Raw genomic sequence first — 18,788 nt, forward strand, 5'->3', positions numbered from 1 at the left:
AACACAAGGGCCTGTGTTTCAGAGGGGTGGGGTGAGGGAATCTAGCAGAACCACACAAAGAGGGAGGAGGAGGAGGGAGAATTTAAAGAACTGAATAACATTTCATTAGAGGTGAAATAAATTGCGGGGAGGGGGTTGTCTGGCTCCCAAGAATATTTTTGCAGCTTGAATTTCTTGCAAAAAAATCCAAATGCTTATTTGCCTGATTGGCATTTCCCAAGCACATAGATGCTCTTAGATCCAGGGATTCGAAGGTGCAATAAAAAGGATATTTCCAATTTGCAAATGCCTGACCTTCACCAGGGCCCACAAGGTAAGCTCCCCGAGTGGGATGCCCTTTGCAGGCAAGGCAAGGGGGTGTGAAGGCAGCAATAACTCCCACGTCACATGGGCAATCTATTGCCTGATGCACTTGCTCCACATCCCATAATTAATCCCCCACCCCCGGCAACACAAGGAGCTGGGAAGCATTCCAGATCAAACGCAGGAGAACCGCAGGTGAAGAACCGAGATTTGTGAAGCTTTCGCAAGGTTGACCATGAGGAATCTTCCATTTGGGCTGGACCACCTTATGGTCTTGCAAACCAGACAGATCTGCTTGGCACTTGCCCAGGGAATCTTGCATGTCGAGGTGAGCATTGCCCTTATATCATAACCCCATTATACAGATCTATGGTGCAACCGCATTTGGGATACTGTGTGCTGTCCTGGCCAACTCGCCTCAAAAAAGGATATTGCAGAGTTGGAAAAGGTTCAGAAAAGGGCCGCTAAAATGATCAAGGGGTTGGAGCGACTCCCTGTTGAAAAAAGGCTGCAGGATTTGGGACTTTTTGTTTAGATGAAAGTCGAGTGAGAAACGACACGATCAAAGTTCATAAAATCATAGATGGCTTGGGGAAAGTGGATGGAGACGTTTTTCTCCCTCTCTTGTGACTCTAGAAAACACAGGCATCCTAGGAAGCTGAGCATTGGAAGAATCAGGACTGATAAAAGAAAGTCCGTCTTCATGCAACGCAGAGTTAACCTGTGGAACTCATCGCCACAGGAGGCAGGGATGGCCACCAACTTTGATAGCTTTCAAAGAGGATCAGGCAAATTCATGGAAGAGAGGCCGGGTCGGGGCCACCAATGTTTCTGAATCCCAGTTGCTGGAAACCACAGGGGGGGTAGAGTTGCTCTTGTGTTCAAATCCTACTTGCAAGTTTCTCATTGGGGATCCGGCTGGCCACAGGCTGCTAAACATCAGGGCTCTTCATAATGTCCTTGTATGTGTATACAGAGTATTCAGAACCTTTTGGGACCTTGACCGTGGAGAATCTCGGTGGGAGCCTTTGCTTCGTAGAACCCCCTGAGAAGAACAAGGAAGGAGTCCATGGGAGGCAGCCTGACGCATCCTGGTTTTCTCTCCCCCTGCACTAAATTTGAGCACCATTTTATTTTAAGAATATTTTGAAAGCTGCTTTGAGAGCCGCTGGAGGCTGCAGCGATAGGAGCGTTCCGAAGGAACAATTTGGGATTTATTATTACCCGCTGAATTCAATTAGCCCAATAATTTGCTATTTATTATTCTAAATAATAATTTTGGCAATGCTGCCGTCACGGACGTGCATCACTGCCAGAGGCTCCTAGGCGTGGGGAAAACCTCATTCGGGGAAATATAAATGTGAACTTTAGCAAGCCAAAAAATTAAATAAATTGCACTTGGGGTTTCCCCCCACCCACCTCAAAATTCGTTTCAACTCTAGTGGAAAAACTCCTTTGTTTCTCTGCCACCCTCCCTCAGCCTCCTTGTTCTATGTAGCATTATTACTTGGGCTTTTTTATTTTATTTTATTTTGCCCGAAGCACCACCGCCGACTGAGAAGCCAGACCTTCATTAACTTTGTCTCTCACAAATTTAACACAAAGGGTGTTGCTCGGAACGGGCGATATGATAACTCTCCTTGGGCAAGTGAGATCTGCTAATGAGGTATAAAGTAAGAGCTCTGGCGGAGATGGGACAGCAATAAATTCTCCTTGTACATTCTTCTGGGCTACTCCATTAGTTCAGTTCCGTATGTGTTATTTATACTTTCCCACATAATTTATACGGCTGAGGAGAGAGCACAGTATATTTCCTTTTGATAGGACACGAATAAGATTGCGGCAAATCCAACTGAGAGAATACATTTTTGAGGAGTGGGTCCCAAGGGCTCTATGCCCTTGAGAAGTGTTCTTTGGAGAAGACATATTCTTTCACAGAATCGTAGAATTGGAGAGTTGCAAGAGACCGTGAAGGTCCAAACCTCTGCAATGCAGGAATCTTTCACCCAGTGTGGTTCGAACCCACGACCTTGAGAGTCTTATGCTCTACCAACTGAGCTATATGGGGGTGCAGGATTCTGGTTTTTACTGGGGTCACCATTATGGTGGGTGCCCTTGAGGAGGTCTGCTGCCTGTGAAGCCACAGGAGCCAGTGCTGGCCACTAAGATGGGTGGCTTTAAAAGAGGAAAGGACAACAACAACAACAACAACAACAACAACAACAACAACACCCAGATTTAGATACTGTCTAAGTTTTCTTCTAGACTCTTGTGATTTAGGATTTGCCATCCCGCTTTAAGCAAAATCTGTGACCCATATGGCTTAATTAAACTGCTGTGGTGTAAACCACTGAGCCTCTTGGGCTTGCCGATCAGAAGGTCGGCGGTTCGAATCCCCGTGACGGGGTGAGCTCCCATTGCTCGGTCCCTGCTCCTGCCAACCTAGCAGTTCGAAAGCACGTCAAAGTGCAAGTAGATAAATAGGTACCACTTCAGCGGGAAGGTAAACAGCGTTTCCGTGCACTGCTCTGGTTTGCCATGTTGGCCACATGACCCAGAAGCTGTACGCCGGCTCCCTTGGCCAGTAAAGCGAGATGAGCACCGCAACCCCAGAGTCATTCACCACTGGACCTAACTGTCAGGGGTCCTTTACCTTTACCTTTATTTTAAAGAGATTCAAGGCTTACAAGCTTTTTTTGCGCAGCCTATCAAAGTCTCCTAGCCAAGATGGCTCTGCTTTGCCTTCACAGTTGGAGTCAGCGATGGTTCCGAAGACCAGCTGCTGGAAGCAATGCTGACTGTGGGTTTCACAGCTGGGTGTTTTGCACCTAAGTAATCCTTGTTGCCATCTAAGCACAGTTAAAGCCCCAAGTTTGAAAGCCTGGAGCCTAAGCTCACCTAAGAACACCCCAGTTTCTCATGTTCTCTGTGTGTTTCAGGCATCGGGTTCAGAAGCAGAGTGTGAATCTGCTGAAAGGTAAGCCAGTTCCAATTTGTGTTACTTTTTCTGTTCTGGGAACATTAGTTTGGGTGGGGAGGAGGGACGGTGCAAAGTTGCAGGGCTGAGCTGATGCTGCCGAGCCTGGGATGGTGCGTAAATTGGGTCCAAGCACCAGCTGCGCCTCCTTCATGGATCACTGCCTTGCCGTGGCGAAGGGACTTGAATAACTCAGAGAAGCTATGAACTATGCCATGCAGGGCCACCCAAGATGGACAGGTCATAGTGGAGAGTTTTGACCAAACGTGATCCACCTGGAGGAGGAACCGGCAAGCCACTCCAGTATCCCTGCCAAGAAAACTCCATGGACAGAAACAACAGGCATATAAAAGTTATGACGCTGGAAGATGAGCCCCTCAAGTCGGAAGGTGTCCAACATGCTACTGAGAAAGAGCGGAGGACAAGTACAAGTAGATTCAGAGCTGAAAAAAAGTAGAGACAAGTAGATTCAGAGCTCATAAAAAGTAGAGACATCACCTTGCCAACAAAGGTCTGTATAGTAAAAGCTATGGAATGGAAGTGAGAGCTGGACCATCAAGAAGGCTGATCGCCGAAGAATTGATGCTTTTGAATTATGGTGCTGGAGGAGACTCTTGAGAGTAACATGGACTGCAAGAAGATCAAACCTATCCATTCTGAAGGAAATCAGCCCTGAGTGCTCACTGGAAGGACAGATCTTGAAGCTGAGGCTCCAGTACCTTGGCCACCTCATGAGAAGAGAAGACTCCCTGGAAAAGACCCTGATGTTGGGAAAGATGGAGGGCACAAGGAGAAGGGGACGACAGAGGACGAGATGGTGGGACAGTGTTCTCGAAGCTACCAGCATGAGTTTGACCAAACTGTGGGAGGCAGTGGAAGACAGGAGTGCCTGGCGTGCTCTGGTCCAGGGGGTCACGAAGAGTCGGACACGACTCAATGACTACACCACCACCACCACCACAACACCAGCTGCACATTTGCAACAGAGGAATTGGCCTTACAACCAAGGGAGACCAGTGGCCCATCTAAGCTCAGTATACCCAACCCTGGCTGGCAGTGGCTCTCCAAAGTTTCAAGATCTTCCTCATTCAAAGCATAGAGCTATGGCTCTTTCTCAACTGGAAGCTAGTAGTGTGGTGCAGTGGTTAGAGTGTTGGGCTAGGACCTGGGAGAGACCAGTATTCAAATCCCCAGTCGGCTCACTGAGTGTGACCTTGGACCAATCACTGTCTTCTCTCAGCCCATCCTGCCTCACAGGGCTGTGGTGAAGAATTAATTGTTGGTTCAAGGAAAACATGAATATGTAGAAAGGAGAATTCCCTTGTGCCAGGATGCAGTTTTGTGGCAAATGCTCTTTGGTGAGAAAATCCCAGCAGAGAGTTAAAAATCACAAAATAAGCAACAAAATAAAGGGTGAAAATATAGGCTGTTAGACCTTTAATGTATTCCCTTCCAAGAGAATTCCAAACTTCCCCTTTTCTCCCAGCATAGGAAAATATCAGTCATTTGGTAAGTTAAAAATTGATTTACTTACAAACTCTCCAAAGGTCAGATTTATGTGCCTTTCCATGCATCAGTCAGAAAAGTTGCACAGGCAGTAACACTTAGCTTGATTACAAAGTAGTGAAAGTTCTTTAATTATTAGTAGAGGAACTCAAGAGTGGCTTAAGAGAGCGACACGCCTGAGCTGGAGCAACCACCTCAAAACTCTTCACACGCTGAGCTTCTTAGGTAGACTGAATGCAACAATAGGCTTGATTACCTATTTCCTCCCAAGGTCAGGGGAAGTGGCCTAGCTTAGTCTGGTAGGACACTCACTCGCAACCAAGACAGACTGGAGGGTGAAAAAAACCCCATTTCCTGCCAAGGGGAAGTGGCCTTGCTAAACTGGGCAGAACAGCTTACTCTATGGCAGTGGTTTTCAATCAGTGTGCCATGGCACCTTGGGGTGCCTTGAATGATGGTCAGGGATGCTGCGGACAACACTGGCCTGTGTCCCTCTTTCCTTCCTTCCCTCCTTCCTTCCTCTGATGCCCTCTTGTGTCTCTGCCTCCCAAAGGCTTGTGCGTCTGTTTGTTGCAGCAGCCCTGGCTGCAAGCTCTGCAGGCGAATGGTGCCTTTGGGTTTGGCCAGGGGGTGCTTCCCAGACCCCTGTGGGGCAGTGTGAGGAGGCACCTCTCTTTAGGATGGGGGGGGGGGAGCAGTTCAGAGACCAGGGGTGGCAGCAGCACTTTGTTGGACTGGTCATGTTGTGCCTGATGATTGTCTTCCAAAGCAACTGCTCTATTCCGAACTTAAAAATGGAAAGTGTAATGCTGGTGGTCAACACAAGAGGTTTAAAGACTGTCTCAAGGCAAATCTAAAAAAAAATTTACACATCACTTGGGAAGACAGTCAAACTAATATCAGTGTACTGGAAGAAGCAAAGATCACCAGTGTTGAGGCAATCATTCTTCAACTGCTGCTTGCCTTCTATCACTGTGCCATTGAGAGCGTGCTCACTTATGGCTTATGTGTGTGGTACGGAAGCTGTACTACCCGGGACAGGATGGGGTTGTGCAGGGTTGTTAAGGCAGCAGAGAGCATTGTTGGCTGCCCACTCTCCACCTTAGAGCAGATTTATGCCACAAGGTGCCATAGGAAGGCACTGGACATAGTAAAAGATCCATCGCATCCTGGTCACTGTCTCTTCGAGCTCTTGCCGTCGGGACGGAGATACAGGACGATGAAGACAAGAACGAGCCGTCTTAAGAACAGCTTCTTCTCCAGAGCGATCTCGGCCCTGAATGGGAAGCCCGGACTTTGAAAGTCATCTAATCTCCCTTGCTGTATTATACTGTATTGTTTAATTAGTGTTTTTATGGAGCAGTCAAGTAATTTCGTTGTCCCCGAAGGGGGCAATGACAATAAAGATATTATTATTATTAACATCAACTTTGTTGGACCAATCATGTTGTGCGGATGCCCGATTATCGTCTTCTAAAGCAATTCCTCTATTCCAAACTTAAAAATGGAAAGCGTAATGCTGGAGGTCAACAAAAGAAGTTTAAAGACTCTTTCAAGGCAAATCTTTAAAAATGTAGTATAAACACCAACAAATGGTAAACATTGGTCTGCGAGTGCTCCAATTGGAGAACAGCCTTTACCAAAGGTGTCATGGGCTTTGAAGACACTCAAACTCAGGATGCAAGGGAGAAACGTGCTAAGAGGAAGGCACGCTTGGCAAATCCACAGCGGGATCAACTCCCACCTGGAAACCAATGTCCCCACTGTGGAAGGATGTGTGGATCCAGATTTGGCCTCCACAGTCACTTATGGACTCACTGTTAAGACTGTGTTCATGGAAGACTGTGTTCTTACTCGGCTATGAATGATCGCCAAAGAAGGAGAAGACTCAGAGTAGACAATGCTGGCCTAGTAGAAAAATATAAGGCACCATCCTCTGTTCTCAGAATGGCTCTTGGGAACAGGTTGTAAAGAAATGCTGGATTTGATGTCAGGGGAACAGGGAACGGTTGGGTGCTATTGAATGCAGTGCCAATTTTAGCCCATGTACTGATTTTTCTGCAAATTGATGAAGTGTGAACTTTCAGGATCACCCATGTCAGAGGCTGGTGAGTACAGTAACAAGTTTTTGGAGGAGTGGGTTGCGTCCCTGCTGAGAGAAAAACCAAATACCTCCATTCACCATATTGATATTATTCTTTTCATTTTCAGGTGTGATGTTTATGAAGAGCAGAGTCTGATTGCCTGGTATATCTGGTGCGTGTTTAATATCTGTGGGGAAAAGCATTAATAAAGGATACAGTGGTACCTTGGGTTAAGAACTTAATTCGTTCCAGAGGTCCATTCTTAACCTGAAACGGTTCTTAACCTGAGGCATGCTTTCACCAATAGGGCCTCTTGTTGCCGCTGGTGCGCAATTTCCATTCTTATCCTGGGGCAAAGTTCTTAACCTGCAGCAACAACTTCCTGGTTAGTGGAGTTTGTAACCCGAAGCATCTGTAACCCCAGGTACCACTGTGCACTCCAAGACTGATAGATAGACAGATTTATATTAAAAAAAAAAGTATACTATTGTGTCATAAAAACATACTAAAGTGGTTTACATAAAACCACCCAATAAAGAAACATTAAAAAGTGTGTGTAAACACAGACACCATTTAACCATTGTAGAAGGATGTCTTCTTAATTGCCTGCATAGGCCTGGTGGAATGGAGAAGTTTTCAGGAGGAGTTTAAAAGCTGGCACAGAAGGCACCTGCTGAATTTCTAGTGGCAGAGAGTTCCACAGGGCTGTGCTGTTTTTTCATAGGTAAGGTGTAGGCAAAGACATTAAAAGTTGTAACTTGATTGGAACGGCTGAACTCACCCATCAGTTTTTCTCCTGGAGAGTCCAAGTTTTCTGAGCTCAGCCTTGTGGATTTTTCTCTGCTTTAGGTTCTACATCTCCTTTTTCTTGGCTGCGATCCTTCTGTGCATCGCCGCTTGCTGCCTGCAGCGCTGGCTGAAACGACGAAGGCTCTTCTCCTCTCAGAGGACAGTCGCCGTGTTTGCCCTCAGCGATGCCGATTCAGGACACAGTGAGTTTCGCGTCTGGATGTGGAGAGAGGATCTGCTTGCACGTCGAGACCCCGCAGCCCCCCCCCCCCGTTGGAAATAACACACAAGGAAGGACACAGATATTAGGTTTATGTTATGGGGCAAAACTTTTGGCCACAACTTTATTGAAATTACAGAATGTGAGCGGTATTGGCTTAGGCATTGATTGGACCCGACTATATCTGACTCCTGCCCGCTGCGCAAAGTCCAGTAAGGGTAAGCCACCGGTAGGGGGAGCCCTGTCAATGCGAACCAACTCAAGCTCCTTTTCCTGCTTGGCAGGGGGTTGGACTCGATGGCCCTTGTGGTCTCTTCCAACTCTTCTATGATTCTATGGTGTTCCCATCGGGGTCGTGTCAAGGCCTTAGCCCCCCAGCTGGGCTTCAGACTAGAGCAACACCCCCGGATTCCTTTAACGGAATACCCTTAAGCATGGAGGGGCACAACAAAGTTGTGACGATTGCTACGAGGTAGGTGAAAACCAAGTGGCCAGTGCCAATTTGCCAAGTGGAAAAAATCCTACCAGGCCCCTCAGACAACCAAGGGGACCAAGCGAGGTCCATAGCAAGGCCAGTGCCTAACCTGCAAAATAGGAAGGGAGGGCGGGTGATTGAGGAAGCAAAGAAGAAGTCCTACGGCTCGCTCCTCCGTTTAAACGGCTCTGGCCACGCCCCCCGGCCAGCGGATTGGCTGGCCAGGCTCTGACGTGGCTGGGATCCCCCAGGCAACAGGGGACAAAGTCCCCCGCCCCCGGTGGGGAGTGGGTGGCCACGCAGTCCACCGCAACTCCTCCCCACTGGGAAGTGGAGTGGATTTCTCATCTGGGCTTGTTCAGAACTCTGGATGAAAAGCCCTAAGCGAGGATATTGTGGCATCAGACATTCCAATAGAAAGAAGGAGGGTTTTTTTTTACGTATGCATCAAACACAGCGAGAATGCTGTTAGCCAAAGGGTGGAAAAGAGGTATAATACCAACTAAAGAGGAGTGGCAGGATAATTTGTTTGAGTATATAGAATTAGTGAACATGACAGAGAAGGTCAGGGACCGGCCGATCCAAAAGTTTAAGAAAGAATGGGACACCTATACATTATTTTTAATAATAATAATAATAATAATAATAATAATAATAATAATAATAATAATAATTTTTATTTATACCCCGCCCTCCCCAGCCAAGGCCGGGCTCAGGGCGGCTAACAAGCAATAATAAAAACAAGTTGAATGAATACAACTTTAAAAAAAAGATTAAAATACAAGATTAAAATATTGAAACATTAAAATATTAAAATGCAGCCTCATCACAGGAGGAGAAAGGAAAAAGAAAAAAGAAAGAGGGGGAGGGAATCAAATTGGCTCCAAGCCAAAGGCCAGGCGGAACAACTCTGTCTTAAAAGAACATTGTCCCCACATCAAACCTTTCATATGCTTTGATTACCGTATTTTTCGCCCTATAGGACGCACTTTTTCCCCTTCAAAAATGAAGGGGAAATGTGTGTGCGTCCTATGGAGCGAAGACGCCATAGCCCCGCGCGTGCTCTCCCGGCTGGAGAGGTGACGCGCGGCTATGGCAGGAGCCTCTCCGCTGCGCCTTTCCGCTGCTCCCTGACCTGCTTTTTGGGGCTGGTGGTGGGCTTCCCCCCGCCAGCCCCAAAGAGCAGGTCGAAAGGAACCTGAAGCCTGGAGAGCGAGAGGGGTCAGTGCACACCGACCCCTCTCGCTCTCCAGGCTTCCAAGGTAGCCGCCTGAACGCACCTTAAACGGCACCTTGTTTTAGAGCGGGAAAACAAGAGGGGGAAAGTTCTCCCCCTCTCTGTGCAGCGCCTCCTGCCGCTTCACTGAAGGGGCGCTGGGCAGAGAGGGGGAGATTTTTTTCCCCTTGTTCTCCCCCCTCTAAAACAAAGTGCGTCCTATAGTCCGGTGCGTCCTATGGTGCGAAAAATACGGTGACTCTCATCATAGCATAAGTCAAAAAGAATACAAACAACATTTAATGTTGGTTAAGTTTATTGAAAAATAGAGGCAGCTAATAAGGAAATAAAGGACCCATGCGGAGGAGGTCAGATGTCACCAGGCAGAGAAGAAAGTTACTTCCCCCTGTTGTATTTTTCTTTTTTGTATTGGTAGTGGTTTGCTTGTAATGCTTTTGTGTTTTGGTGTTTCGAGGTGAATGGATGTATTGGTTAAAAATCAATAAAGATTGAACGGGGGGGGGGGGAGGAGGAGGGAAAAGAAAAAAAGAAAAACCCCAAGCGAGGTTATAGATATCTCACCCCAAGGAGACACTGACCAAGAAGGAACCAGGTTTGATGTAGAAATTGCTTGGCCATCTGCCAGGTATCCTTGAGCTGCGGTTCCTGCACTGCAGTGGGTTGGTTTGGATGACCTTTGGGGGTACCTTCCAACTCTGTCATTCTATTGTTTTATGTTTCACTGATTGCTTTCTCATATTATCCTTTTCATTCATTCATAAACTTTATTGCGCCAGCCAAAGGCCATGGCATTGTTCACAGGGGGAACAAAAGGAAAAACAGCAATAACCATAAAAACATTAAAATAAAATAAAATAGCATTACCGGTGCAATAAACCACGGTCAAGTCTCCTAGAGATTATTTGTTGCATAAACTAGAATATCAGGGAAATCTCAGGTAAAATATGCCAGCTTAAATGTCCGAATCCCCTTTGCAGTTGACCGCTATTTTATCTAGCTCTTTTATCTGGCTCCCACCCTCTTTAACTTTTATATGAATGATACGGTGCCACATTTAACACAAGCGCAATCACCTGCTCCATCAATTAGCAATAGGAAGATATCCTGTCGGATGTACGCCAATGATGTGGTGCTCTGTTATGTACTGAGTTGAAAAGGATCCAAAATGCAGCAGTCTGATTGGTCCTAGAACAATAGGATCCAGAATGCAGCAGTCTGATTGGTCCTAGAACAATAGGATTCAGAATGCAGCAGTCTGATTGGTCCTAGAATGATAGGATTCAGAATGCAGCAGTCTGATTGGTCCTAGAACAATAGGATCCAGAATGCAGCAGTCTGATTGGTCCACAGCAGCCACCCAATCCAGCTCCAGGTGAAAGGGAATCCGCAACCTGATTGGCCCACAGGAGAATCCCAGAATTAGCCAATCACGTGGGGCCCATTGTGTAAATAATGTATATAAAGCAGACGTTTCGGGGGAACTTCCATTCCTCACTACTATGAGCTGAATAAAGAGCATGCAATCCACTCTCGACTCCGAGTCTATTTCATGCTCCCATCACTCTCCCAATTAGGACTTTAAAATCTGCTCATATGATCATGGACACTTCTTTTCTCTCCTTCTCTAGAGAGTGACGGCAGGCTGAGGACCGTGGCCCCAATCCACCCTCACCCCCAGTGGAGCTCCTCCGATTTCATCTTTGATACGGTGACGAGGAACGGGCCACCTCCGTCCTACGAGGAGATCGTGAAGCCAGGGGCCACCCAGAGGTGCTGCTCAGCTTCCCGGCTGAGGGGTGACATGGCCGCAGACCCACTTTCATGGGGGGAGGACTCAGAGTCCTAGCTAGAGGGCCGGGCTGGGACACGGGCAGCCCTGGCTTTGGCGAGGAAGCTCATGGGGCCACCCTGGGCAGGCCACTCTGCCTCAGCTTTACCTAACTCACAGGGTTGTTGTGAGGCTGAAATGTTGCTTCAAGCTATGCGGAAAGGGAAAAAGTGCATGTCATGAATAAAGAAACGCTACTTCAGTCAACCGAGTGAAGGATTGGATAGCTGGTAATGCCAACGTTGCAGGTTCGATCCCTGTATGGGATAGCTGCGTATTCCTGCATCCTCAGGGTTCCTTCCAACTCTACAATTTGAGTATTCTATGGCTCAAGTTGAGCATTGCCTTTGCTGCAGGCCCTACCTGTCAGGAGTTCATCCTACACTCGAGTAGGACCCTGGCAGAGACACATGCCCGACTGGCATGTTCTCTCCCTCCTGGTCGATCATTTGGGAGCTTCAAAAGCTTTCTTCTGCCCAAACATCACAGCGACCGATGCCAACAGACATTGGCACACTTAGGGATCCGCAGAGTCTTCGCATCATGCGTGACAGACCTCAGGAACTCAGCATTTTGGCTAATCTACTTTATTTACATATAAACACACACGGAGCACTGCAACATGGCTCCCTCTCTCTCTAGAATCAGACAGCAAAGAGGAAAAAGAACAAAGGACAATAGTCCCCCTTCATGGAACACAGGAACACAAACATCCTGCCTCTGTCACTTCCCACTCTGTGGAGTCAAAACATACACCGTCATGGGATAGACAACAATCCCATGACTGCAATCACGGAGCAGGAATTCTAACATTGTGCATTAAGTAAGGAGTCCATATCCCACTCAAAATATTGGTGGATCAGAATGCAAGGATCTGCTAGCTGGGTTTTATATATATATATTATTTTTTACCAACCACCAAAACACAAATAGTGAAACCCCCAGGCGGCTGATACATTGGGTATACAATATTCAATAATATACATAGTCAATAATATTCAATAATAACATATTCAAATCAACCATATGTACACTTCTATATACCTTAACACTCCTCCTTCCACAAGTTTATTTAACTTTTAACATTTTAATTGCCCCAAATTGTTCAAACCTATTCAAATAATTCAATATCTTCTCAGACCAATCCTCCTCTTTCTCACAGACCTTAAACCCTTTCATTCTATGTATCTTCACAGTTAAGTATTCTAAAATTATAATATTATTCGGTTATTTCCTGCATTGGTTCACCCCTAGCTCTTCTGCATTTTCCCAATTACTCGCTATAACCTGTCTGGCTTAGAAACCAAAATTATACCCACATTGTGCTGTTCAAGTTTGGTTTGACTCTCAACCCTCCCCAGCCCTGTTCTAGGAGAGAAGTTGGCGGGAAAGGTTGGGTGAAAGGCAGAGCCAGCTCTCAGCTTTCTTGGCAAAGCATTCCCCACCCAAAAGCTCGACATTCAGGTTGTTGTTTGGTCGTTTAGTCGTGTCCGACTCTTCATGAGCCCCTGGACCAGAGCACGCCAGGCACTCCTGTCTTCCACTGCCTCCTGCAGTTTGGTCAAACTCATACTGGAAGCTTCCAGAACACTGTCCCACCATCTTGTCCTCTGTTGTCCCCTTCTCCTTGTGCCCTCCATCTTTCCCAACATCAGAGTCTTTTCCAGGGAGTCTTCTCTTCTCCTGAGGTGGCCAAAGTCTTGGAGCCTCAGCTTCAGGATCTGTCCTTCCTGTGAGCACTCAGGGCTGATTTCCCACCCAGAATGGATAGGTTTGATCTTCTTGCGGTCCATGGGACTCTCAAGAGTCTCCTCCAGCACCATCATTCAAAAGCATCAATTCTTCAGCGATCAGCCTTCTTGATGGTCCAGCTCTCACTTCCATACATCACTACTGGGGAAACCATAGCTTAATTGTGAACAGAATTTAATTCAGCTGTGATACCTTTACAGCAGGGGGTTGGACTGGATGACCATTTGGGTCCATTGGTTTTACAAATTCCTCCCCCTCTCTACTTCCAGATGACCTCTTTCTTGAGCATTTATCCCGATTTGTTTTCATAAGGTGTTTGGGGAAGCAACACCTTTTGTTTTATCATGTTTTTAATATTCTGTTGGGAGGCAGGGGGGGTATAGCTTTCTTTATGGTCCACCTCTCACTTCCATACATCACTACTGGGAAAACCAGAGTTTTAACTATACAGACCTTTGTTGGCAAGGTGATGTCTCTGCTTTTTAAGACGCTGTAGCTTAAAACCTTCAAGCCAGAAGCTGAAAGGATGTCACATAGAGGAGGGAGAAAGGTTGTTTTCTGCTGCTCCAGAGAAGCGGACACGGAGCAATGGAGCCAAACTACAAGAAAGAAGATTCCACCTAAACATTAGGAAGAACTTCCTGACAGTAAGAGCTGTTCGACAGTGGAATTTGCTGCCAAGGAGTGTGGTGGAGTCTCCTGCTTTGGAGGTCTTTAAGCAGAGGCTTGACAACCATATGTCAGGAGTGCTCTGATGGTGTTTCCTGCTTGGCAGGGGGTTGGACTCGATGGCCCTTGTGGTCTCTTCCAACTCTAGGATTCTATAATTCTATAATTCTATGATTCTATGAAAGCCTCTTTGCAGGGAGCTGAAAGCTCTTGTCCTGCCAAGGTGGCAGGCTGTGACACTCAAAACAGCCTGAGCTTGCCAAGCGCCAAAGTCCCTGAAGTCCACGCAGCCTCCCTGACACCCCCAATGAGCTTCTGACACCCTCACCTTGTGAATTATTCCTGGCTTTGGAGAAAAGATTTGGGAGGCAGAGCCAATCTACAGAGCGGGCAGACCTGTTGGGACGAACCAAAGGCATCTCTCCCTGACCTGTAGCTACACCTCTAGAGGACTGCCAAGCCATCAGGATGTGCAAAGCCAGCATTTCTGACGCCTGGAGCAGTTGAACGCCGCTGGTTTGGGGCCAGGTTGCATAATGGAAGGTGCTTAATTTTGGAAATGGCTCTGGTGGATTCCGGTTGCATCGGTTGGCTTCCTCCACAGCCTGAGCCGACGCAGAAGAAGCTGGGGCTCTCGCAGGCTGGCTGCACTCACTTTTAGGACAAGGTCACCCACAAGGTTGTGCTCCCTGTTTTCTGAGCAATGCAGAAACCCAGGAAATGCTTTGCAACTGGGCACAGTCCTTTCCCTTTGATTGCAAGCCGGCAATCAGGGGCTATTTGCAGAGATCGTGTCTGGGGAGGGAAGAGTTAACCCCCCCCCCGGGTCAAAACACTGGAGACCTCCGAAGAAATCCCCCCTTGCTTACTTAAAAAAAAAAATCATACAAAGAGATTGGCAGTCTTTAACATCACGTGTAGTTAGAATCTACAAATCCAGTGAAAATGGGTTGAATAAAGTTTCATTTCAGGGACTGTGGTTGGATCAATAGATGGTTCATGAGTTCTAGTGTTATGCGAGAGGGAGACAATGTTTTCCATCTCACCTTTCCATTGGAAAGAGTGGCTGGGGAAGCCCGGCCACATGGGCGGGGTATAAGTAATAAATTATTATTATTATTATTATTATTATTATTATTATTATTATTGGCACACACCTTTTGGTCTGTGTCTGGTAATGAGTTACTGAAAAATGCCTGACCAATTGGGAATTCGGTGTGAGCCAACACATTCGGATTGGCAGGGTACAAATAATAAAATAAATTATTATTATTATTATTATTATTATTATTATTATTATTATTTATTATTATTATTATTATTATTATTAGAACCCCGCAAGGGAGTTTTCCCCTCCTTTGCACACATGATAAGGCCATAGAGTGACTCCCCTATGAAGGTTGCAGAGTTTGGGAATTCTTAGTTTAGAGACTAAGAGACTACATGATAGATTTTTATGGAATTGGGCATGGCCCAGCCAAATGGGCGGGGCATAAGTAAATAAATTACTATTATTATTACTTTCACCTTATGGATCAATGGTCTCGGTAGATAGTTAAATTCATGTTCAATTGCTGTTTTAGGGGTTGTCTGGAACAGATTAATCCATTTTGCATTACTTTCTATGGGAAAGCGTGCCTTCGTTTTGGAACAATTTGGTTTTGGAACGGACTTCTGGAATGGATTAAATTTGAGAACTAAGGTACCACTGTAACAGGATTTGCAGAATTTCTACCTCTCTCCTCCGAGTAAACATTAGTGCAATACCATCCCTGTAGGCATGGATTGTGTCCTTGTATAATAATAATAATAATAATAATAATAATAATAATAATAATAATAATAATAATAATAATAATAATAATAATAAAAAAATTATTTATACCCCGCCCTTCCCGGTTCAAAAACCGGGCTCTGCAAGACCATGGAAGCTGCACAGAGATCTGCGACTTTCTCTTTCTGGAACTGTCCAGCACGCAGTTGGAAAAATGTGCAGTGGTGTTGCGAAAGGGGAGGAGGGAGGAAGGTCTCTTCTGAAACCCGACAGTCACTCATCCCTAATGAACCTCTTTGCGACATGATTTCCTAAGTTATGAGCTGTGATGGGAGATGAGCCAGATTCGTCTCCTCCTCTCCCTCTTTAGTGTTATCAATTTCAAAAGGCTCAATCCCTGATTGAATATCGCAGATGAAGGCCGGTACTCACCTTGCAAAGCCGAATAGAAAAACCGTGTAACTTCTTTTTCAACCGTTGCCTTGGATATGAGGCAGCCTATTGCCAGAGTGATGCCCCGAAGGACATAAATCTCACCATGCAAAGATTTGGCTCTGATGAGGAGAGCATAAATAAGGCTTAATTTGAGTCGAAATGACAAAGGAAATCGCAACGCACCGTGGCTGCAGACTCTTGTGCAATTCCCGCTCGAGCGAAGGTGCTTGCTGGGAGACCTTGAGCCAAGCCTGAGTCCTCAGCTGACCTCCCCTACAGGGTTGTTGTGAGTTGAAGCAGAGGACACACTGAGCCATCATCTGGTGGAGGCAGCAATTGTGTGGCGAGTTCCTGCCCCCCCCCAGTGGAAATAAAGACACATGACACAATTCTTAAGGTTAAGGGGCTAAATACGGCCACAACTTTATTGGTTACAGGTGATGAGCGGTATTGGCTTAGGCATTGGTCCTAACTGACTATATCCGACTTCAACCCATCCGCTTGAAGTCCGGGAAGGGTTAACCACCAGTAGGGGGAGTCTTGCTAATGCACATCAACTAGGAACTCCCCCGGGGTCATCGATAGGGGGCGTGCCTTAGGCCCTCACCTCCCCAGGCTTCAGACAGGGCCACATCCCCCGGGATCCTTTACGGACTACCCTTCAATATGTGGGGCAGGTGATGACGCTACCTCCCCTCTTCCATCAACAGAACAATACCAATGCCTAACTGCCAATACCCAGAAAGTTGTGACAATTTGCTACGAGGTAGGCGAAAACCAAGTGGCTGCTGCCAATTTGCCAGGTGGAAAAATTCCTACCAGGCTCCTCAACGGCGACCAACCTAAGTCCATAACAAGGTCAAGGAACGAAAACCTTATAGGGCGGGAGGGTGGGAAAAGCAGGGACAGCTGGCAGGCGGAAAAAAGGGAGATCTCCGGTCGCGCCTGCGTTTAAATTGGGCAGGCCACACCTTCAATGCCAACCCCTCCATTCTGAAGGAAATCAGCCCTGAGTGCTCACTGGAAGGACAGATCCTGAAGCTAAGGCTCCAAGACTTTGGCCACCTCATGGGAAGAGACGACTCCCTGCAAAAGACCCTGATGTTGGGAAAGATGGAGGGCACAAGGAGAAGGGGATGACAGAGGATGAGATGGTTGGACAGTGTTCTGGAAGCTACCAGCATGAGTTTGACCAAACTGCAGGAGGCAGTGGAAGACAGGAGTGCCTGGCGTGCTCTGGTCCAGGGGGTCACGGAGAGGTGGACATGACTAAACGACTCAACAACAACAACAAATTGCTTTAGCAGATAACAGCTTTGTATATTAAGGAGGCCCCATCCTTTTTTGGACTTGCTCAGCTTTTGGAGAGTGATCCTACTGAGCCATTATTGCTAGCAATAAACATCCTCTGTTTTCTCACCGCAGTGTGGAGATTTCCTTTCCATCCAGCCACAACCTCTTAGGGTGTACATGCGAGGAAAGCAGGTTGTATTTGAATATACTTTACATGCTTTGACTAGATCAGGGGTCAGCAACCTTTTTCAGCTGTGGGTCGGTCCACTGTCCCTCAGACCTTGTGGGGGGGCTGGACTATATTTTGAAAAATATATATGAATGAATTCCTGTGCCCCACAAATAACCCAGAGATGCAGTTTAAATAAAAGGACACATTCTACTCATGTAAAAACATGCTGATTCCCGGACTGTCCGTGGGCCAGATTTAGAAGGTGATTGGGCCGGATCCGGCCCCCGGGCCTTAGTTTGCCCACCCATGGACTAGATAGTCTGCTACCATCTTCTAATAACAAATTTGATGCATGCCGCATAGCGACAGGTTGGGGGCAGCTGGAATCCTGCCCCCTCTTTCTGCCAGCGGCATTTAATCAGTTGGATGAACTAATGTGTTTTTGCCAAAATGGCTTTTGAGGATTTCCGTTCTCTGATTTTCATGCTGCATTTCTGTAGCGTCAGATGAATTTTCTATGGGCAGAGACGAGGAGTCAGAGCTTCAGACACTTTCTCTGCGTGGGAAGGGCTGTTATTTTATTGCCGTGCAAGAAGCCGATTTGGTTTTGCTTTCAGATGAAAGTAGTGAACTGACAGCAGTTGGCAGGTGAGAGATCAAGCGGGCCTCATCCCGGGCAGTGCCAGCTTTGTATTTCCAGCAGAAATGACAGAAAAAGGTGTTGAAGTGATGGGGCTTGTGGAGCATGAGGGAGGTAGGGAAAATTGTAAGGGCCTCCACTGTGGACTGGGAAAATCTGGAAAGGAGAGAGATGGCGAAGCTCATGCACTCTTGACTTTGATCCTGGGATGCTTTAACTTCCTTGGCCAGGTGAGGGTGCTCAAAACTGGCTAGAGAGACTCCCTTTCAGGTGTCCACAGCAGCTAGTTGGGCCAGGCTGTTCCCTGGTGGCCCTGTGCAAGGAAATCACATACCCCCCAATATTTCTCCAATGAGAAACAGCAACGTCCCATTCCATAATGATTACTGTTTATACTCCGCACATCTGAATGGGTTGCCCCCGCCACTCTGGGCAGCTTCCAACTTACATAAAAACATAATAAAACCTTAAACCTTAAATAATAATAATAATAATAATAATAATAATAATAATAATAATAATAATTCCCTATACAGGACCGCCTTCAGACAGCTTGGGGGTTGGACAACTCCATACCTTCCAATGTTTCTCCGATGAAAATAGGGACGTCCTAAGGACAAGTGGGACATTTGTG

The 18,788-nt window shown here is 46.6% G+C and overlaps 1 protein-coding gene across 1 annotated transcript; it reads left to right on the top strand.

The window, feature by feature from the left end:
• Nucleotides 1–538: 538 nt before the first annotated feature.
• TMEM207 (transmembrane protein 207) lies at nucleotides 539–11,532 on the top strand (the record flags this gene model as incomplete). The annotated part of the gene is made up of 5 exons (XM_081190708.1): nucleotides 539–631; nucleotides 3,243–3,280; nucleotides 6,998–7,042; nucleotides 7,720–7,862; nucleotides 11,220–11,532. The coding sequence occupies 5 exons, from the start codon at nucleotides 539–541 to the stop codon at nucleotides 11,435–11,437; spliced, it is 537 nt and encodes a 178-aa protein (XP_081046834.1). The 3' UTR covers nucleotides 11,438–11,532.
• Nucleotides 11,533–18,788: the final 7,256 nt, after the last annotated feature.

Source organism: Podarcis bocagei (genome assembly GCF_964188305.1).
Source record: "Podarcis bocagei genome assembly, chromosome: 4".
NCBI lineage: Eukaryota > Metazoa > Chordata > Lepidosauria > Squamata > Lacertidae > Podarcis > Podarcis bocagei.